This window comes from Nannospalax galili, unplaced genomic scaffold (assembly GCF_000622305.1).
Source record: "Nannospalax galili isolate Female #2095 unplaced genomic scaffold, S.galili_v1.0 scaffold150, whole genome shotgun sequence".
NCBI lineage: Eukaryota > Metazoa > Chordata > Mammalia > Rodentia > Spalacidae > Nannospalax > Nannospalax galili.
In genome coordinates this window covers 907608-924266 of record NW_008329320.1, presented here as the reverse complement: position 1 = coordinate 924266, position 16659 = coordinate 907608, and the positions used below count along the sequence as shown (strand labels likewise).

At 41.5% G+C, this 16659-nt stretch overlaps 1 protein-coding gene across 1 annotated transcript in view; it reads left to right on the top strand.

The window, feature by feature from the left end:
* Positions 1–2611: 2611 nt before the first annotated feature.
* Positions 2612–16659, top strand: part of Ttc23l (tetratricopeptide repeat domain 23 like) — an 80016-nt gene continuing 65968 nt past the window's right edge. Inside the window, 4 exon segments of the mRNA XM_017798692.1 lie at positions 2612–2679; positions 6934–7053; positions 7055–7115; positions 12760–12883. Coding sequence (XP_017654181.1) covers positions 2612–2679; positions 6934–7053; positions 7055–7115; positions 12760–12883 — 373 coding nt within the window.

Below are 16659 nucleotides of genomic sequence, written 5' to 3'. Positions count from 1 at the left end.
TTTCCTGGGAAGCCCACGGAGTCTCGGACCCTAACAAACTATACTATAAAAGAATCACCTGTCCACATGACCAATTTTTAGAACCCTTACCTGACTTTATTTTTATCATTATCCCTTGCATGCAGTGGTTCACTCAGTTTCGGGAATGAGTTTTTCATTGCTGCCTGTCCTCTTAATAGGGACCTAGGCTGCTTAGAAGAGGCTTTTTCACCAAACATGTAATGCTCCTTTCTACTACCTAAGCCATGTGCCCTTTTTCCCAATTTGTGACACTTAACAGTAGCCACGCGTTTTGTCAATTAACAAAACATAAGTTCTAGGAAAGCCCTTTTCCACTTCCTAGCTTCTGGTTGGTCTCTATCTTCCAGTTCTCCCAGAAGCTTCATGAGCACACCTGGTGGCCCGTTCCTAAACCTCACTTCCTGCACTCTGTTTTCCTAAACAAGCAATACTCCAACCTTACCAGGAGAACTAATAGACCATGACAACACAGCCAATAATTATGGGTTTATACTGGGAGTTCTGCTGGGGTGCAGGGTGCAAGGGAAGGCTGGACTGGCTAGCCTGGAGTTATCACTGTATACCACCCAAAGACATCACAGCTTTAAAACAAACAGACTCCTGGGATCAGGAGCTCCTTACATTCTCCAAGATTTATTTCTCTTCCTGAGTCTTCATTTAAAAGTGATGTCCATCTGAGACGAGCATTCTCAGACCATCCACAGCAGCATGATAAATCTGGGGATGAGACTGAGGTAGCTCGCAGCACAAGCCCGCTGGGACCAGAGTTGTGCCCGCTGGGACCAGAGTGTGGCGGGGGCTGCTGACATCCCCAGCGAACCGGACTTGTCAAGGGCTGGAAGTGCCTCAAGTTACCAGGTGGGTGCTGGCACGTGGGTGGTGTTCTGTTCCCATGGCAACTTCATTGTCTCCAGGTCCAGAACTTAAACCTAGCCTAGGGGAAGAAGGCGGGGTCTAGCTCCAGTGAGGCACAGTGTGGCGCCTAGAACCAGGTGGGCCTGGGCGGGAAGCGACCCCCAGCTGCAGAGGCGACTGCCCAGCCTGGGAACTGGCCACCTGGGGAACAGCCTAGCCGGGGAGGGAGCCAGGGAGCCGGGCGGTGGCTTTCTGGTCCGGGCTGCCTGGCAGGCCAGGTGCACCTGATGGAGTCCAGAAAAGGTGGACCAGACATGCATTGCTGCAGGGTTTAGAAGTCATAGAAGAAAACTGGGGAAAAGGAGGACAAGATTTTCCCTAGAGATAGGGACCAACGTTTGGTGTCCTAATCCAGAATTCTGTGGAACTGCGTAGGAACTGGGTGTAGGACTTTGAGGGGTCAGAACTCTATGCCCAGGCCAAGGTTGTGAAAGAAGGGTTGGGGGAGAAATAATTGGTGCTCTCCATCTTTATCATGGTTGAGTGTTCTGGAGCCTTGGTCAAGGAAAGCAACTAGTGTGTTCAGTGAGTGGCATTTTTCTATATGATGAACAAGGAGCCACTTGGAGAGTGTTAATGTTCAATGAAGTGTGCATTTAAGGTATGGAGGATAGTCTTGAGAAATTCATGAACATTTTCAACCACATTTGCTCCCCTTGCATTTCAAACACTTTCCCCAACAGCTAACACAAGCAACCAAAATAGACGCAGGAAATTTAGCTTGTGAACTAGAACCTTCTATTTAATGGTAGCATGGCCCCTTGGGGAAAGGAGAGTTAACCAATCACTAGCTGTATTTCATGTGGTACCAAGAACTAGTTACTTTGTTTAGTTATTTTCCTCAGTCCTGCCAAACAGCATTTGGTTTGAGCTGGTCACTACTGTAGCTTGGCTGACCACTGGTTTTTGTTTGGTTGGTTTTGGTTTGGTTGTTTGCGTTTTTGTGTTTTGTTTTGTTTTGATTTGATTTCTTTTAGTTTTTGGGTTTTTGTTTGTTTTGTTTTGCTCTTTCATTTTGAGCCAGGCTCTCCCTGTGGCCACAGCTGGTCTGGAACTCACTATGTAGTCCAGGCTGGCCTTGATCTCAGAGAGATCTGCCTGTCTTTGCCTCTGCCAGGATTAAAGGCCTGCATCACCACCCCAGTTAAAAGCAGTTTTGTGTGTGTGTGTGTGTGTGTGTGTGTGTGTGTGTGTGTGTGTTTAAGAAAAAATTTAGGGGCTGGAGAGATGGCTCAGTGGTTAAGAACACTGGTTGTTCTTGCAGAAGACCTGAGTTCGAATCCCAGCACCCACATGGCAGCTAACAACTGTTCATAACTCCAGTCCCAGGGGATCCTACAGCCTCTTCTGGCCTCCATGGGCATTGCACAACGTGGGTGCGCTTACCTACATAGAGGCAATACATGCATATTCATAAAATAAAAATAATAAAGAAAAAATTTTAAGCACTTTTGAGAAGTAATGTGAAATTAGGAAAGAAGAAATATGACTCCCAACAAATATCTTTAAGTTCTGATTCTTAGGGGTCCCTATGCATGAGTTTGCATAGTCTATTTGTAGATTTATATTTAGCAGTTTTAATTTAATGTCAGTAGCATTCAGCAGAGGAAAAACAGAACAATGAGCTAAGCCCTTTCTCCTGAAGCTGACCTAAGGTGTAATTCTTGGTAGGAAGATGCAAGCCAGCCCCATCTGCATTCCAACCGATAGCAATGACACTGACTGGGACTTCTGCTTCCACCTGTAAGTATGACTGAAACTTGACGTGATACTCATGGGCCAGAAAGAGTGGGACTTCCCATTTAAGACAAGCCTAGGCAAAATCTTTTTCTATATATTAGATAGAAGAGGTTTCCTTGCTATCAGGTGTGTTAATAATAATTATGGAATAATACCTTTTGGTGTCTATGACTTCTGAATGAGGAAAGACTATCTTTTCTACTTTATGAAGAATTTTAAGTTTTTAAAATAAAGTTACATAATTTATAACAAGTCTAGAGAAGCCACTGAGAAAAATATAACAAAATCAATGAGAAAGGTTTCATGAACTAGAGAGGCAATGAATACAAATTTTTACATCCTGATAATTAATGCTTATGGAGTACATTCTTGCTATCCTCTCACAACTCTATGAGAGAGTGACTGTCAGGACTATATTCTATAGATTAGGAATATAAATCAGAGAGAGGCTAGACAGGTTTTTTATATATAAATATTGTTATTGAGCTTTTATAATTTCATACAATAGTTCTTAATAAAATATAGACCCCCACTCCCACCCATGCCTCCCCCATCCCCACACCAGACCTCATGTATTCCGCCATACATGTTAAGGCCTAATGTCCCTCAGTTTAAATTTGTCCACTGGAGTCTGGTCAGCCCATCCAGTGACCATATGTAAGTCATACTCTCCCTCACCCAGCAGCAATCAGTCTCCAATAGTTCTCAGTCTAGTGCTGGTCAACCATCTATTTCTCTCCTCCCCTTTGGGCCCTTCTTTAATTGGCATGGGTCCTGTGCTTGATGCCAGAAGTTCACATGTGCAGATGTCCAGTGGCCTGGAAGCCTCTGTGTTCACGAACCAGCCCTGGCTCTTACAATCTTTCTGCCCCCTCTTCTACAATGGTCCCTGAGCTGTGAGTGGATGCAGTTTCATATAGGAGTCCTATCCTACACTCTGCAGTCTCTCATTCTCTAAAACTTGGCCAGTTGTGGCCTTCTGTGTGCATCGTACTCTGTTGTATAAGGAAGCTTTACTGGTGAGAGTGGAAGGATGCATTAATTTTCTCTCTACCCCTTGCTCCGTTATGTTCCATGAGCCTTAGTTGTAGAGGTTCAACCGTAGATGTGTCACCTAGTATGAAGCATCTCTCAGACATATGTTCTCTATGTCTGACCAGGTGTGCAATTCTACAGTAGCCTCCATCTATTGCAAAAAGAAGCTTCTTTGATACTTGTCTGTAAATATAAAGATTGATATTTAGCATACAGTAAAGAAATTTCATTTGTATAGAGATAGGAAAGAGAATTTTCTCTAAGATCTATGTCCTCTATGTGTATTTGGCACCCATGGTTTACAGTCCCACCCATGAGTTCCCTCCCATTGAGAGGACTTTAAGTCCAATCAGATAGCTGTTGATTGTCCCCCAGATAACAGTGCTACCACTGCACCAATAGAGGTAGTTTGCCATGCAGGTCAATATGGTTATTAGGCTTTAGGGCTGCATTGGGCCACTGATTGTTTTTTTCCTTTAGCAGTTTTCATATCATTATCTAGCATTATGATAGCCAAACTTCAGTTAAAAGGCTTCCAGGTCAGTTCCTGCTCTGTTGTGTCAAGTCCTGTATCCTAAGTATGTCCTGTTTTCAGCACTAGGGTCTTATATACTAGTTCTGGGAGATAGCTGAGAGGTTTGGCAATAGCCTGTGTTATTTTTGGGAGTCTCCTGGAACACCTTTACTAAGGCCACTCAAAGGGAGGTCTCTTCTGTCTGGTTCTGTGTTCCTTGCTGTGCTGGATGTAGTTGTCAACTTGACACAACTGGGTAGAGGAAGCCTCAAATGGTGAATTGCTTCCATTGGACTGGCCTGTGGTCATATCTGTGGGGCATCTTCTTGATTGCTGAGTGATGTGGAAGGGCCCAGCCCACTGTGGGTGGTGCCATCCCTGGACAGGTGGGCCTGTGTTGCATTAGAAAGCATGTTGAGCAGGGGCCAGGGGAGCAAGTAAGTAAGCAGCATTCCTCCATGGCCTGTGCTTCAGCTCCTATCTTCAGGTTCCTGCCCTGAGTTCCTACCTTGAGCTTCCTGATGAACTGTGGCCTGGGAGATGTAAGTCAAATAAATCCTTTCCTCCCCAAGTTGGTATTGGTCAGAGTGTTTCATCACAGCTATTGAAAGTGAACTAGAACACTTACCAAGCAGCTCCCAGGTGTACATATGCACTAATATTCAGACATTGTATGTGCATTTTTCCATGGGATTTCAAGGGCATCACATTTCCCTCTAAGTCTCCTAGCCTCCCAAGATTCATTCATCTCTGCTCTTTTTTCTGCCACCCAGCCTCCCTCCTCCATCCCTAGTCCAAGTGCCCTCATTATCCCCACTCTCCCCCCCAATAATATCCACTCTCCACCATCCTCTCTCTCCTCTCCCTCCCACACGCACCATGGCCTCTTGGAGGTGAGACAGTTTTGCCCAAAGTTGCACAGAAAATTAGTAGTACTTAAAACCAGACAGTCTGTCTCTGGAGCCCATTTTTTAAATCATTTCTCTATATTACAAGAGCTCTACTTGTGGCACTGTTGACTTTCGGGGCTGGATAACTCTTTGGTTAGGAGACACATCCTGTGAGTTGTAGGAAGTTTAGCAGCGTACCTTGCTTTTAGCCACTAGATGCCAGTATAGTGTGAATTGCATTATGGTAGAAAGTTGGGGAAAGTTTTACAAGCTTTTTAGAGTGTCTTGATCACCAGTTCCAAGGTCTGTATTATGTCTTGAAGGAAGGCAATAGTATTTAGCAGACAGAGAAGAGGCTCCAGTCACATCTCATGACCAGCCTTCCCTGGTTTCTTTCTTTTCTTTCTTTCTTTCTTTCTTTCTTTCTTTCTTTCTTTCTTTCTTTCTTATCTTTTTTTGGTCTGCTAAAAGTGTATTTCTCTACCGGGAGGGGATCCTCTCCTGGTCTGAAGAAGTGCCTGTGTGTCCTATCCTTATGACCTAGCTTTCTTGCTTGTCTCTAGGTATGGTATTTGGAACAAGACTCTGGATACATTCTATACCATTTTTCAGACTTGATGTGAAAGATAACACAGGACATTCACTTTCCTGTCATATCTTCCTGAATTTTCCCCTTTTAAAAAAATAATAAATACATATACATCACCTAGTTTATCATGGGAAAGAGGGATAATTTTTTTGAGATGAGATCTTGTTATGCAACCCAGATTGGCTCAAAACTCATAATCCCTCTGCCTGTGCCTCCTGAGTACTGGGATTATAGGCATAAGATACCACAACTGCTTGAGAAAGATAAATTTTATTTTAAAATTTTTGCAGTGGCTGGACATTTATAATTAACTGTCATTGATCTTAAGATCTCAGAATTCTATTTCTTTCAGATCATTTTAATTCATTCGTTTTTCTGGTGATATTAGGATATGGTAGTTTCTTTTCTTTATGGATACAATTTCATTTACCCTCTTCAAAATTGGTACCAGGCTTGAAGTCAGGGATCTTCTATGCTGCACATGAATTTATTTATGGTGTGTGGGAGAGAATTTTCAATTCAGTTCTATCTTACTACATTTGTTTCTAACACAACTCAGGGTCATCCTCTTCTCTCTCTGCACTTGACCTAGTGTGGGGTTTCTCTCTTCTCTTCCATGAAAGCCACATCCTCTTTAGTTACCCTTTATTGCATGCTGAATTTCTTGAGACTTAGGATAAGTCTAGACCTGTGAAGTCAGAATGTTAGTTCCCTATCCCTTATTTCACTACACCCATTTTCTTTTGTGGGTTGGATCTGAATTTTAGGATCTTTAAGATCTTCTAATTCAATACTCTCATGTTGTAGATGAAGAAACCAAGTCATGGGCCAATAGTAATAGTAATAGCTAGTATTAAAGGAGCATTTACTAGATGCCAGTCACTGTGCAAAGAGATTTATGAGTATTATTTTCATCCCTCTAACTGTATCAGGTAGCATTCCTATTGACCCAGTTTAACAGAGAAGTTGATTATGAAACAGTTGTTTACAGTCGTGTGGTGCAAGCAGCAGAGCTGTGATTCTAATGCAGGTGATCAGTTGAGCAAATCTGTTTACTTTGAGCCATGTTGCTGTCCTTGATGCTGGGTCTTGAGAGTGACATGAGGTTACTATGTATCTTTATTCTTTCAAGCTTAACTTAGAAAGCAAGTTCCCATTCCCCAGCTGGGGAACTTGAACCTTGTACTTTTTTTTGAGAATCCTGATCCATGCCCATTTTATGTCCACAGGTCACAGCAAACCAGGACCCCAACATACCAATAGACAGATGAGTTTTCTACCTATGAGTATACAGATAGTGAAGAAGATACCGCAGTCCAGAAAGAAGAGATGGATTTTGACTATATGTCTTCCCAAAGAAAAATTAACTCAATCCCAGAAGAAAATAACTCAGCTCGTTAAGGAAAAAATGGTAAAACAAACAAAATATTTACTAGGTGTTGGTTGCCTTCTAAAAGTATGTCCATGGGGATGGAGAGATGGCTCAGCAATTAAGAACACTGATTGTTCTTGCAGAAAACCCAAGTTCAAATCCCAGCACCCACATGGCAGCTAACAGCTGTCCCTAACTACAGTCCCAGGGGATCTGACAGCCTCTTCTGACCTCTACGGGCATTGTACGACACAGGTGCACTTACCTACATGCAGGCAATACATGCATACATGTAAAATAAAAATAATAAAATTTTTTTAAAGTTTAAAAAAATGTCCATGCACTGACTTGACACGGTGGGCCTTAACACCCAGGACAGAGTATATAGTTCCAGTGGGGGCGCTATGGGAGGGTGCTGGTGGGGACAGGGCTATAAAGATGATTCAGATCATTTGAGATGTTCTGTATGAAATACAACAAAATTTAACAAAAAAAAATTTAAAAAATAAAAATAAATAAAAATTTTAAATATAAAAAAGTTAGAATAACTACTATGCAAGGATGAGAGGTAGGGATTGTCTGAATATAGTAACATGTAATTAAGAACAGCATTAGCTAGACAAGTGATTATAAATAAAATTAAGAGTTAAAAATGACAACCTGCTGTTCATTTTCCCAGTTCTACGCTGGGTTACTGTCTGGGACTGTCTTGGGCCACCCTGGCCAACAACTCAAAGGAAGGTTTCTCCTGTCTGGTGTCGTTCCTTTTTTTTTTTTTTTTTGCCAGCAACATCCAACAAAGACTTTATTAGTCTTCTCTTCCATCTTTTTTTTTTCAGATTTTTTTCTTCTTTGATTTAGTTTTTTAATTATTTGTTTAATAACCACAGAATCAGAGGAAGCATTTCATTACAACAGCACTGATATATTCAATAACAATTTCCAGAGCTAAGATGCATCTCGTTCAAAATTGGCTGTAAAGTTTTAGGTTTACAGTTGAATTGATACAGTTATACAGTATTGTACTCAGTACAAACCCTATAAGACATAAAATTAAATGAGGTTTTAAACCAAAATCTTATCTAAAGGATTGACAACTGATTGCTGCTAGATGAGGAACAGCTGATCTTCCTAAAACAAGGATCTTTAGACAGGCTGACTAGATTCAGCAGACGGACAAGCACTAGGGAATGGCTGGGGTGCCGACAACACAGTGGACAGTAACAGGGATGCAGAGTATATGGGCTCCAGTGTGTGTGTGGGGGGGCTATGGGAGGGTGCTATTTGGGAAGTGGGTATATAGATGAATAAGATTGTGTGGGATATTCTGTATTATAGACACACACAAAAATCAACAAATTAATGAAAAAGACATATTTGAGGAGGAAGCATAAAAATTTACTTCATGTTAATTAGTAGAGGTGATAAACATTACCACTGAAATCTAGCTGATGACTTTATATCCATACTCAGGTGCCAAGGATCTGAGTGTAACTGACTGTCACCAGTAATAATCAGATACATAGAGATTAAAGACATACATGCAAACCTCTAAGTGTTAGTAGCATTAAAAATGTAGGAAACAGGATATTTTAAAATGAAATGGAGATCTTCTTTAAAAGGTAAAAACTCATTTAATTTTATGTCTTACAGGGTTTATACTGAGTTCAATATTGTATAACTGTATTAATTCAACTGTGAACTAAAAATTTGTAGCCACTTTTGAAAGCGATGTATTCTTGCTCTGGGAATTGTTACCGAATATGTTAAAGCTGTAATGCGATGCTTCTTCTAATCATGTGGTTATTAAATTTTTAAAAAGAGAGTTAAAAAATGACAACCTTCACTCTTCTGTTTGATAATTTACAATTTGTAAATTTAAAAATATAAAAATTAAGTAAGGTGGAGCACACCTTTAATCCCAGCACTCAAGAGGCAGAGGCAGGTGGATCTTTGTGAGTTCAAGGCCAGCCTGGTCTACATAGTGAGTTCCAGGACAGTTGGGCCTACAAGGAGACCCTGTCTCAAAAAGACAAAAAAAAAAAAAATTAAATGCTGTAATTTATAATTTGTGTTTATAAAATTAACTTAATAAAGGTGGAATTTTTTTAAAAAGTATGTTCATGATTAGAGACAGCCTGTCTTTACTGTAGAATGAAGCATGTGGAGGAGAGTGTTATGTTGGGAGCCAGACTGTCAGTTCTCTATTCTTCACTGGAGTGTACCTCTAGCTTTAAAGGAAAAATTAATGTTTCCTTTGTTTTGTTGCTGTTTGGTTAACCTTACTCTAAAAAGTTCTTATTTCTGCTGTAAGGTTTCAAGATGATTCTTAGATGTGAAGAAGGTCAGGATAGCAAGGCAGGAAGCTAAGAACAATGGTAAGCCAGACACTCAGGCCTGGCGAGGATATAGGTAGGATGCCTGGCTAAGAACAATGGTAGGCAAGCAGACACTCAGGCCTGGCAAGGGTACAGGTAGGATGCCTGAGGCCACAGTAGAATTACAAACCAAAACAAGAGTCAGAAGCAGAGGTGAAAGTTCATGCATTTCTAAGGCCTAGTCAAGGACTTGGGAACTAGGATCTCTGAGCAGGTATATAAGCCAAGAATGTTCAAAACCCAGGATCATGAGACAGCAACACATTCACTTTTGTTACTAGAAAAAAGTCACATCCCTGCTTCCAGATCATGATTTGTCAACAGAGAGGTTCATACACTCATTTCCAACAGATAAGTTCATACACTGATTTCCTGACCATTCATGGTCAAGGGAAAAATGACTTTAAAGTGAGTGTGGAAAGCAGGGAGATAGCTCACAAAAGACTGAGGACCTTAGAGGGAAATGATAGATGTTGATACCTCTCTAGATGGGTGTAAATTTACCTCTGCAAACTATTCAGAGAACTTGAAGAGGATTATCATCATGGCTTGGACTACTCGCTAGTTCTCATGTGCATTCTAGAAATACCATTACTATGTGCAGAAAAGTACCATCTTTTATTCAGTACAAGTCTGAGTTTTGAAGTTGTGAGACTCTTCGGCCTATTTGAATGATGGAAATACATCTTACGTGTTGAATGTCACTCAACCCAATATTTGCAGCCCTGAAAGACAGATGCTACAGTAAGTAGCAACAGTGGATCCCACATTAGTTGCTTCTTTTTCCCTGAGGCAAAGAGGATGAATATATACTGTCAAGAGCCAGCCAGTCCAACTCGAAGCTCCAGACTCCTGTTTCTGGGACTTTTTCTGGTATTATGCTTTTTTTTTCTCAAACTTAATATTTGCTGTGGTTAGCCCATGCTGAAATCTAAAATCTGCTGGCTAGATATTTTAAGTATTGAGGAAAATGTTCCTTGACTATGGCTTGCTTGATGAGAAACAGATGAAGTGTCAGGTTAAGAGAGTAATCATAGGAGTCAGGAGGAAGTGGTCTGTGGGTCCACAGGAAGTCTTACTCTCTTTGTACCTTGTTCTTTAAGTGGGTTATAATTAGATATCTCTTAACAAATTTGAATCTTTTGAACTAATTTTTTTCTTACAATAACTCTGTAATGTAGATGGTATAGGCTTCCAAATCTCAGGAAAGGATACTGGCATTTGGACAACCTGACCCGAAGCAATGTGACCAACAAACAGCACAGAAGGGCTGAAATTCATGCTTTGGATTCCTTGAAGTACTGATTTCACTTCACCTAGAAATCAATGCCTGATTTGTTGACTGCTGCAGCCAATGGATGACTGTGTCTATGAAGTCATGAAGTGCTTTACATCAACATGTAGTTTGTGATTTCCTAGATATCTCTGCCCACCATTTCTGCAGTGGCATTGGGCTCTTATCCTTATCCTAATTTTCATCCTTATTCAAATAGATGATCCATTTGGTGTATGTTACATCTGTACCTCCTGTGTGCACAGACCATACAACAGTGGACACGAGGAATCAACTTTGTAAGGAAGTACATTCTTTCTGGGGAGAAAGATAATAAGCAAACTGACAGAAAAGAGTAGCTAGTACAATGTCAGATGGGAGCACCCTCAATTTAATGTGTCATGGAACGGTGAGTGGCTATTTTAGAAAAGTAGCCAAGAAAGGCCTCTGAGGTAAACCAAATGTAAGTCAAGTGAGAGGGTGAAGTGCATGAATGCACATTCCCAGCAGGCCCCATGTTGGAAGGTAATCTGGCCCATTTGGGATCAGCAGAGGCCGAAAGAGGAAAAGGAGAGAGGTGGAAGAATGAAGTCAGGATGTGATTGATTAGTGTAGGTCAGATTAAGCAGAGCTGTGGAGGACACAGTAAAAATTTGGATTCCGTTAAAAATTAGAAGTAGGAGGGTTTGTACAGGACAATCGCGTGAACTAATTTATATTTTTAGGAGGTTATGTTGGCACATGGAATGTGTTTTAAAACATTTAAGTTTACAGTAATTAAAGTACTTGCTTGCCATTGGAAAATGTCAGTGAACAAACTTATTATTTTGGAAGTTTGTAAGCAAAGGGAAAGAATAATCCTGTATCCTGCTTTTGCATTACAAACTATACTACAGGATAACCAAAAAAAGTAAATGGAAGGAATTTTTTTAAACATGTTCTTATGGGGGCTGGGGTGCCACGGTGTACTTGTGGAGGTCAGAGGACAGCTTTGTAGAGTCTGTCTCTCCTTCCACCTTTGTCTGGGTTCTGGTCATTCACCAAGCTTGCTTCTTCAGGCAGCAAGTGCCTTTACCTGCTGAGCCATCTCAACAGCCCCTGGAAATTTCTTTTTAGAGACATATTCCAGCTAATATATGAGGGAGAATGATAGAGAGTGAGAAAGCTGTTATTTTTCATCTATTATGAATCAGACCATGTAGCTGTGTTAGTCTCAGGAAAATAGACAAGCAGATATTATCTTCAAGTAGAAAAACGTGTCACTACTTGTAAAGAAGTCGTGACTAAAAAAAAATAATACAGAGGTGTAATGGCGTGGGCCTTTAATCCCAACACTCAGAAGGCAGAGGCAGGAGGATTATGAGTTTGAGGCCAGCCTGAGCTACATAGCAAGTCTCTGTCTTAAAACGCAAACAACAAGGACAACAAAAACCCTCAAAAACTTTTTGCTATTAGATTTATAATGGCAGATATTTGCTGTTAAGAAATTACATACAAAAAAAGAAATTACTGTTAACATTTTGCTGATGATAGTTTTGCAGTTGTTTCTAATGTCACAGCTATCAGAGCTACTTGTGAAATTTTTATAAATGAAATACCGATTTTCTTCAACATAAAAGACGGTGAAGGTGCGTAGACGACAGGCATGAGCAGGATTGACAATGAATGGGTAATTGATGAAGCTGGATGATTCACTCTCTGTCATTAAATCTTTTCACGACAAAAGGCTAAAAGAAGTACTCTGGCTCCCACATAGAAGAAGGAGTATGGAACAAGAGTGGCAGCAGTTAGAATGCCAGAATGCCCTGCCCCATAAAAGATGGGGGTGGCCAAGAGGAGGAACCCAAGCCAGAGACAGAAGAACCTGGTTTTAGGGCAGAGGTATAAAGTGGAGCCTCCTAGACTCTGCACTGGATATGTGATGAGAAAGTATAGCAAGGAAAAAAGATACCAGACAAATTCCAACCACCCTGTAGTCAGGGGCCACAGATTTGTCTCCTTCCCTAAAAAGACTTTTTTTCTCTCTCTGCAGAATATACACGCAAACAAGGAGCTGATTCGGGGTTTGATCCTTTCTCGGATTATTTTGGGGAAAGAACACTGGAAATGTGCACAGGCTTTGGCCAACCTGGCTTATGGCTACCTGACACTGAGAGGTACTTGGTTTCTCCTGCCAGATCTTGGTAGGTTAGCCAATGAGGCTGAACCTTGCCCTCCTTTGGGGTTGGGATGACTGGGAGGATCCTCTCCTTACCCCTGTGTCATACCTTATCAAGAGAAAGAGAGTTCATAAACAAAGGAGAAGGTGTGACTTAGTAATAACGATGATGATAACAGTAGTTACTGAGTGTTCATCATGTGTCAGGGGAGTACTTTTTAGTCCTTCTAAGTACCTTGGAGGGAGCTACAAGTATTAGAATTGCTTTGTGAATAAGACATTGAGGCCCAGTGGAAAGAGGATAGCATCAACGGGGAAAGAATAGGTGGGTTTAAACACTCAGCCTCAGGGGAAGGCAGACCCAGTAATTTTCTCAAGTGTGTATTCGGATACAGGGGTATAAGCTGGAATTCATTTGCTAAACTGGAAACCAAGTAAAAGCTCTGTGATGCCAGTAATGGTTCAACACATATTTAGTAATTTGTTTAAATTTATTTATTTATTTTTTATTTTATTTTACATGTATGAATGTATTGCCTGCATGGATGCAAGTGCACTCATGTCCTACAATGCCTGTGGAGGTCAGAAGAGGGTGTTGGATCCCCTGGAACTGGAGTTATGGATGGTTGTTAGCTGCCATGTGGGTGCTGGGAACTGAAACTGGGTCCTCTTCAAGAGTAGCCAGTGCCGTTAACGACTGAGCCATTTCTCCAGACCCTTGATAAATATTTAACAACAGATTGATGGAGGCATTTCTGAAACAAAGATCAGTGGGAGCTGAGGGGAAGGAATTCTGTATGAAACTCTTTATTGAGAACACTGTAAGCTCTCGTCTTCAGACACAAGTACTGAGAACAGGATTGAACACACCTTATGACAGACAGATTATCTCTGGAAATGGGATTGAGAAGGTGATTTAGACCCAAGATACCAAGGATATTGGAGTTTTTCTAAGAGATTTGAAGAGAGGTGATAATATAATCCAGCTTGTGCTGTAAAATGAGACTCTTAGTTGGACAGATGAGTGAAGGTGAAGACCAGTTAGGCTGCTATCCTGCCCAGATGAGAGGCAACAAGGGCATTGACATGCTATTGGAATGAGGAAAAGAGAATTTAGAATGTAGGCCTGGTGGTATTTAATGTCCAGCTCAATCACAGTGAGAATACAGGGAGCTGTGGGAGTTGACGTAGAGTGTGACTGGGAAAGTTGGCTGAAATACAAAATAAAGATGAAGACCAGAGGCCTGGTGTGGTGGCACATCCTTGAATCCCAGCACTTGGGAGACAGAGGCAGGTGGATCTCTGTGAGTTCATGGCCAGCCTGGTCTATGTCATGAGTTTCAGGCCAGCTGGGGCAACAGGGAGACCCTGACCAAAAAAAAAAGAAAATTAAAGGGCTGAATGTGTTGCTTAGGAACACATGCTTAGAATGCACACGGCTCCAGGTTAGATCCCCAGACCCCTAACACCAAGGAAGAAAAAGCTGAAGACCGAGTTAATGAAAGAGACGAAGAAACCAAAGAAGCTGCCGAGCATAGTTTCAGACAGGCCAGATGATACCTATGTTGAGATGTTCACTAGGCAACTGGAAAGGAGCTCTGAAGCTGGGAAAAGATACCAGTTTAGGAGGGAGTAGTACATACTAGCAAGCTGAAGCCATAGGATGGGAAATTTTTGACCAGAAAAAGTATGCAGAAAGAGGAGGACAGAAGGTGGGGGACATAAGATTAGAAAGCAAGAGTGTGAGCAGTAGTAGCAGGAGGCAGGGAAGGGAGTGAAGAATCTGGAGGGGCCGTGTTGAGGAGCTAAGGGAGGATCAGGTCTTCAGAAAGAAGTGTGGTATGATTTCACCAGTGGTAGATGGTAGAGAGAAGGTGGATGAGGTCAAGACTGGAAAGTGGTGGACTCAAAAATTGGGGCGCCAACACTTGATTTTCACATGGACAAGAACATTTTCTGGGATCTGGGAGAACTCAGATTCTAAGTCACTAGCCAAAGGACTTTTGGTGGAATTCAGACTTGAGGAGATGGACTATGTGAACTGCAAAGGAAAAGATTTGTCTAATCCTAACACCAGGCCAGAGGCTGCTTCTTCTGATGTGGATGAGGATTATCATGGTAGGTTTGTGCAGGGAGCTTGGCCCATGACTTCTGAAGCCTACTCTTTGCACTGTCGGCCACAAACTGATCTTGACTTTGACTTTTCCAATTAGATTTCAAGCTGAGTCAAAAGAAGTAAGGAGGTAATATCACAAATGATAGTGTCAACAACCTTGTCTCCAAAATTCACAATTCTTCTTCTACTTGAGTAGGAAACTACAGTTGGGGTAAGAGTTTAGAAGAGAAAAGTTCTATGAATGAGTGTATTTTTTTGTTCTTGTAGATGGGAAAACTTTGTTGCTAGAAAGGAGTCTAGACCTGAACCTGAGTCCCTGACACCCGGTCTAGAATTGTACAAAAGACTGACTGTGACCTTTCTTAGAGAATAGCTCAGTGCCTCATATTTGAGTTGTAGTCTTTACGCAGTTTCTGTCCTTAAGCCTTTTCTAGTGTTTGGTCCAGATAAGGCTAGAACAGATAAGGCTTTCAAAAATCATAAACCTTCGAGAGGGATGAAGTGTTTGTTGAATTCTACTTAGTTCTGTGCCCATTTAATCCTGTACCTGCTTCAAAATGGACAGATGGACAGAATATATGAGCTAGCCTTCTGTGGGGAGAAGGTGTATATGTGTGTGTGTTATAGAGCAGACCTACTTTCCTCATTTCCCTCTGAGTCCTTTCCTGCATTGGAATATGGGGGTCAAGCCCAAAAGATGATCTCTCGCAATAAACAGTCCTTCAGTTATTTTTTTCATCTGAAAGAAATACCATGAAGAGCACTTTGGGAATATGATGTGCAGACACCCTCAAAGAACTTACAGCCTCATGTCCTAAGTGAATTACCCAGAGACCTATGATAGCAGGCATTAGAAGGTCCATGCCATGTAACTGATTTAAATAAACAGTTTTGGAAAGGTTGAGTGAAGTCATTCCTTACTGAGGCAGCAAGTGGTAGATTAGAGGAAATTGGCATTCAAGAAGGACATGAACAATGAATAGGTTTGGGTGGTAGAAGAAAGCACAGGGCAGCAGGCAGCAGATACTAATGAAAGACAAGAGCAGAGGCAAAGGCGCAGGGAGGGCTGTGCAGGTCTGTTTGGACAGCAGTAGACACCCTATCTGGCTGTGATTTGGACTGGGAAGGTGAAACTGGAAAGGAGGCTGAACTGGGCAGACCATGGTATGACTTTTAAACACAGGCTAACCGATTTGTACTGAGATCGTTGACAAGGAAGACTATTGGATAGTTTCTAGCAGGATGACGAAAATATCAAAGTGTACTTTTAGCAAAGCTAATCTAGCCATGATAGCTAGAGTAGAAGCTGCCTCTGGTAGCTGGGCCTATACTGAGGCTAAAACTAGCAAGAACAAGTGAGAAGGTAAGGACTCAAGAGCCTACGAAAAAAAAGATCGTTTTAAACCACAGATCCCACTTGTGGGAATCTTTCCTAAATACACACAACATATGGATAATAGTACTCTTTGAGCTGGATATGGTGGTATATACCTTTAATACCAGCACTCATGAAGCAGAGGCAGGTAGATCTCTGTGAGTTCCAGACCAGCCTGGTGTACATAGTGAGAACTTGTCTCAAAAAAACAGATTACTCTTTTCAGAGTTGGTTATGGTAGTGAAAGATTAGAAACAACAAAGAATCCATTAACAGAAAACTA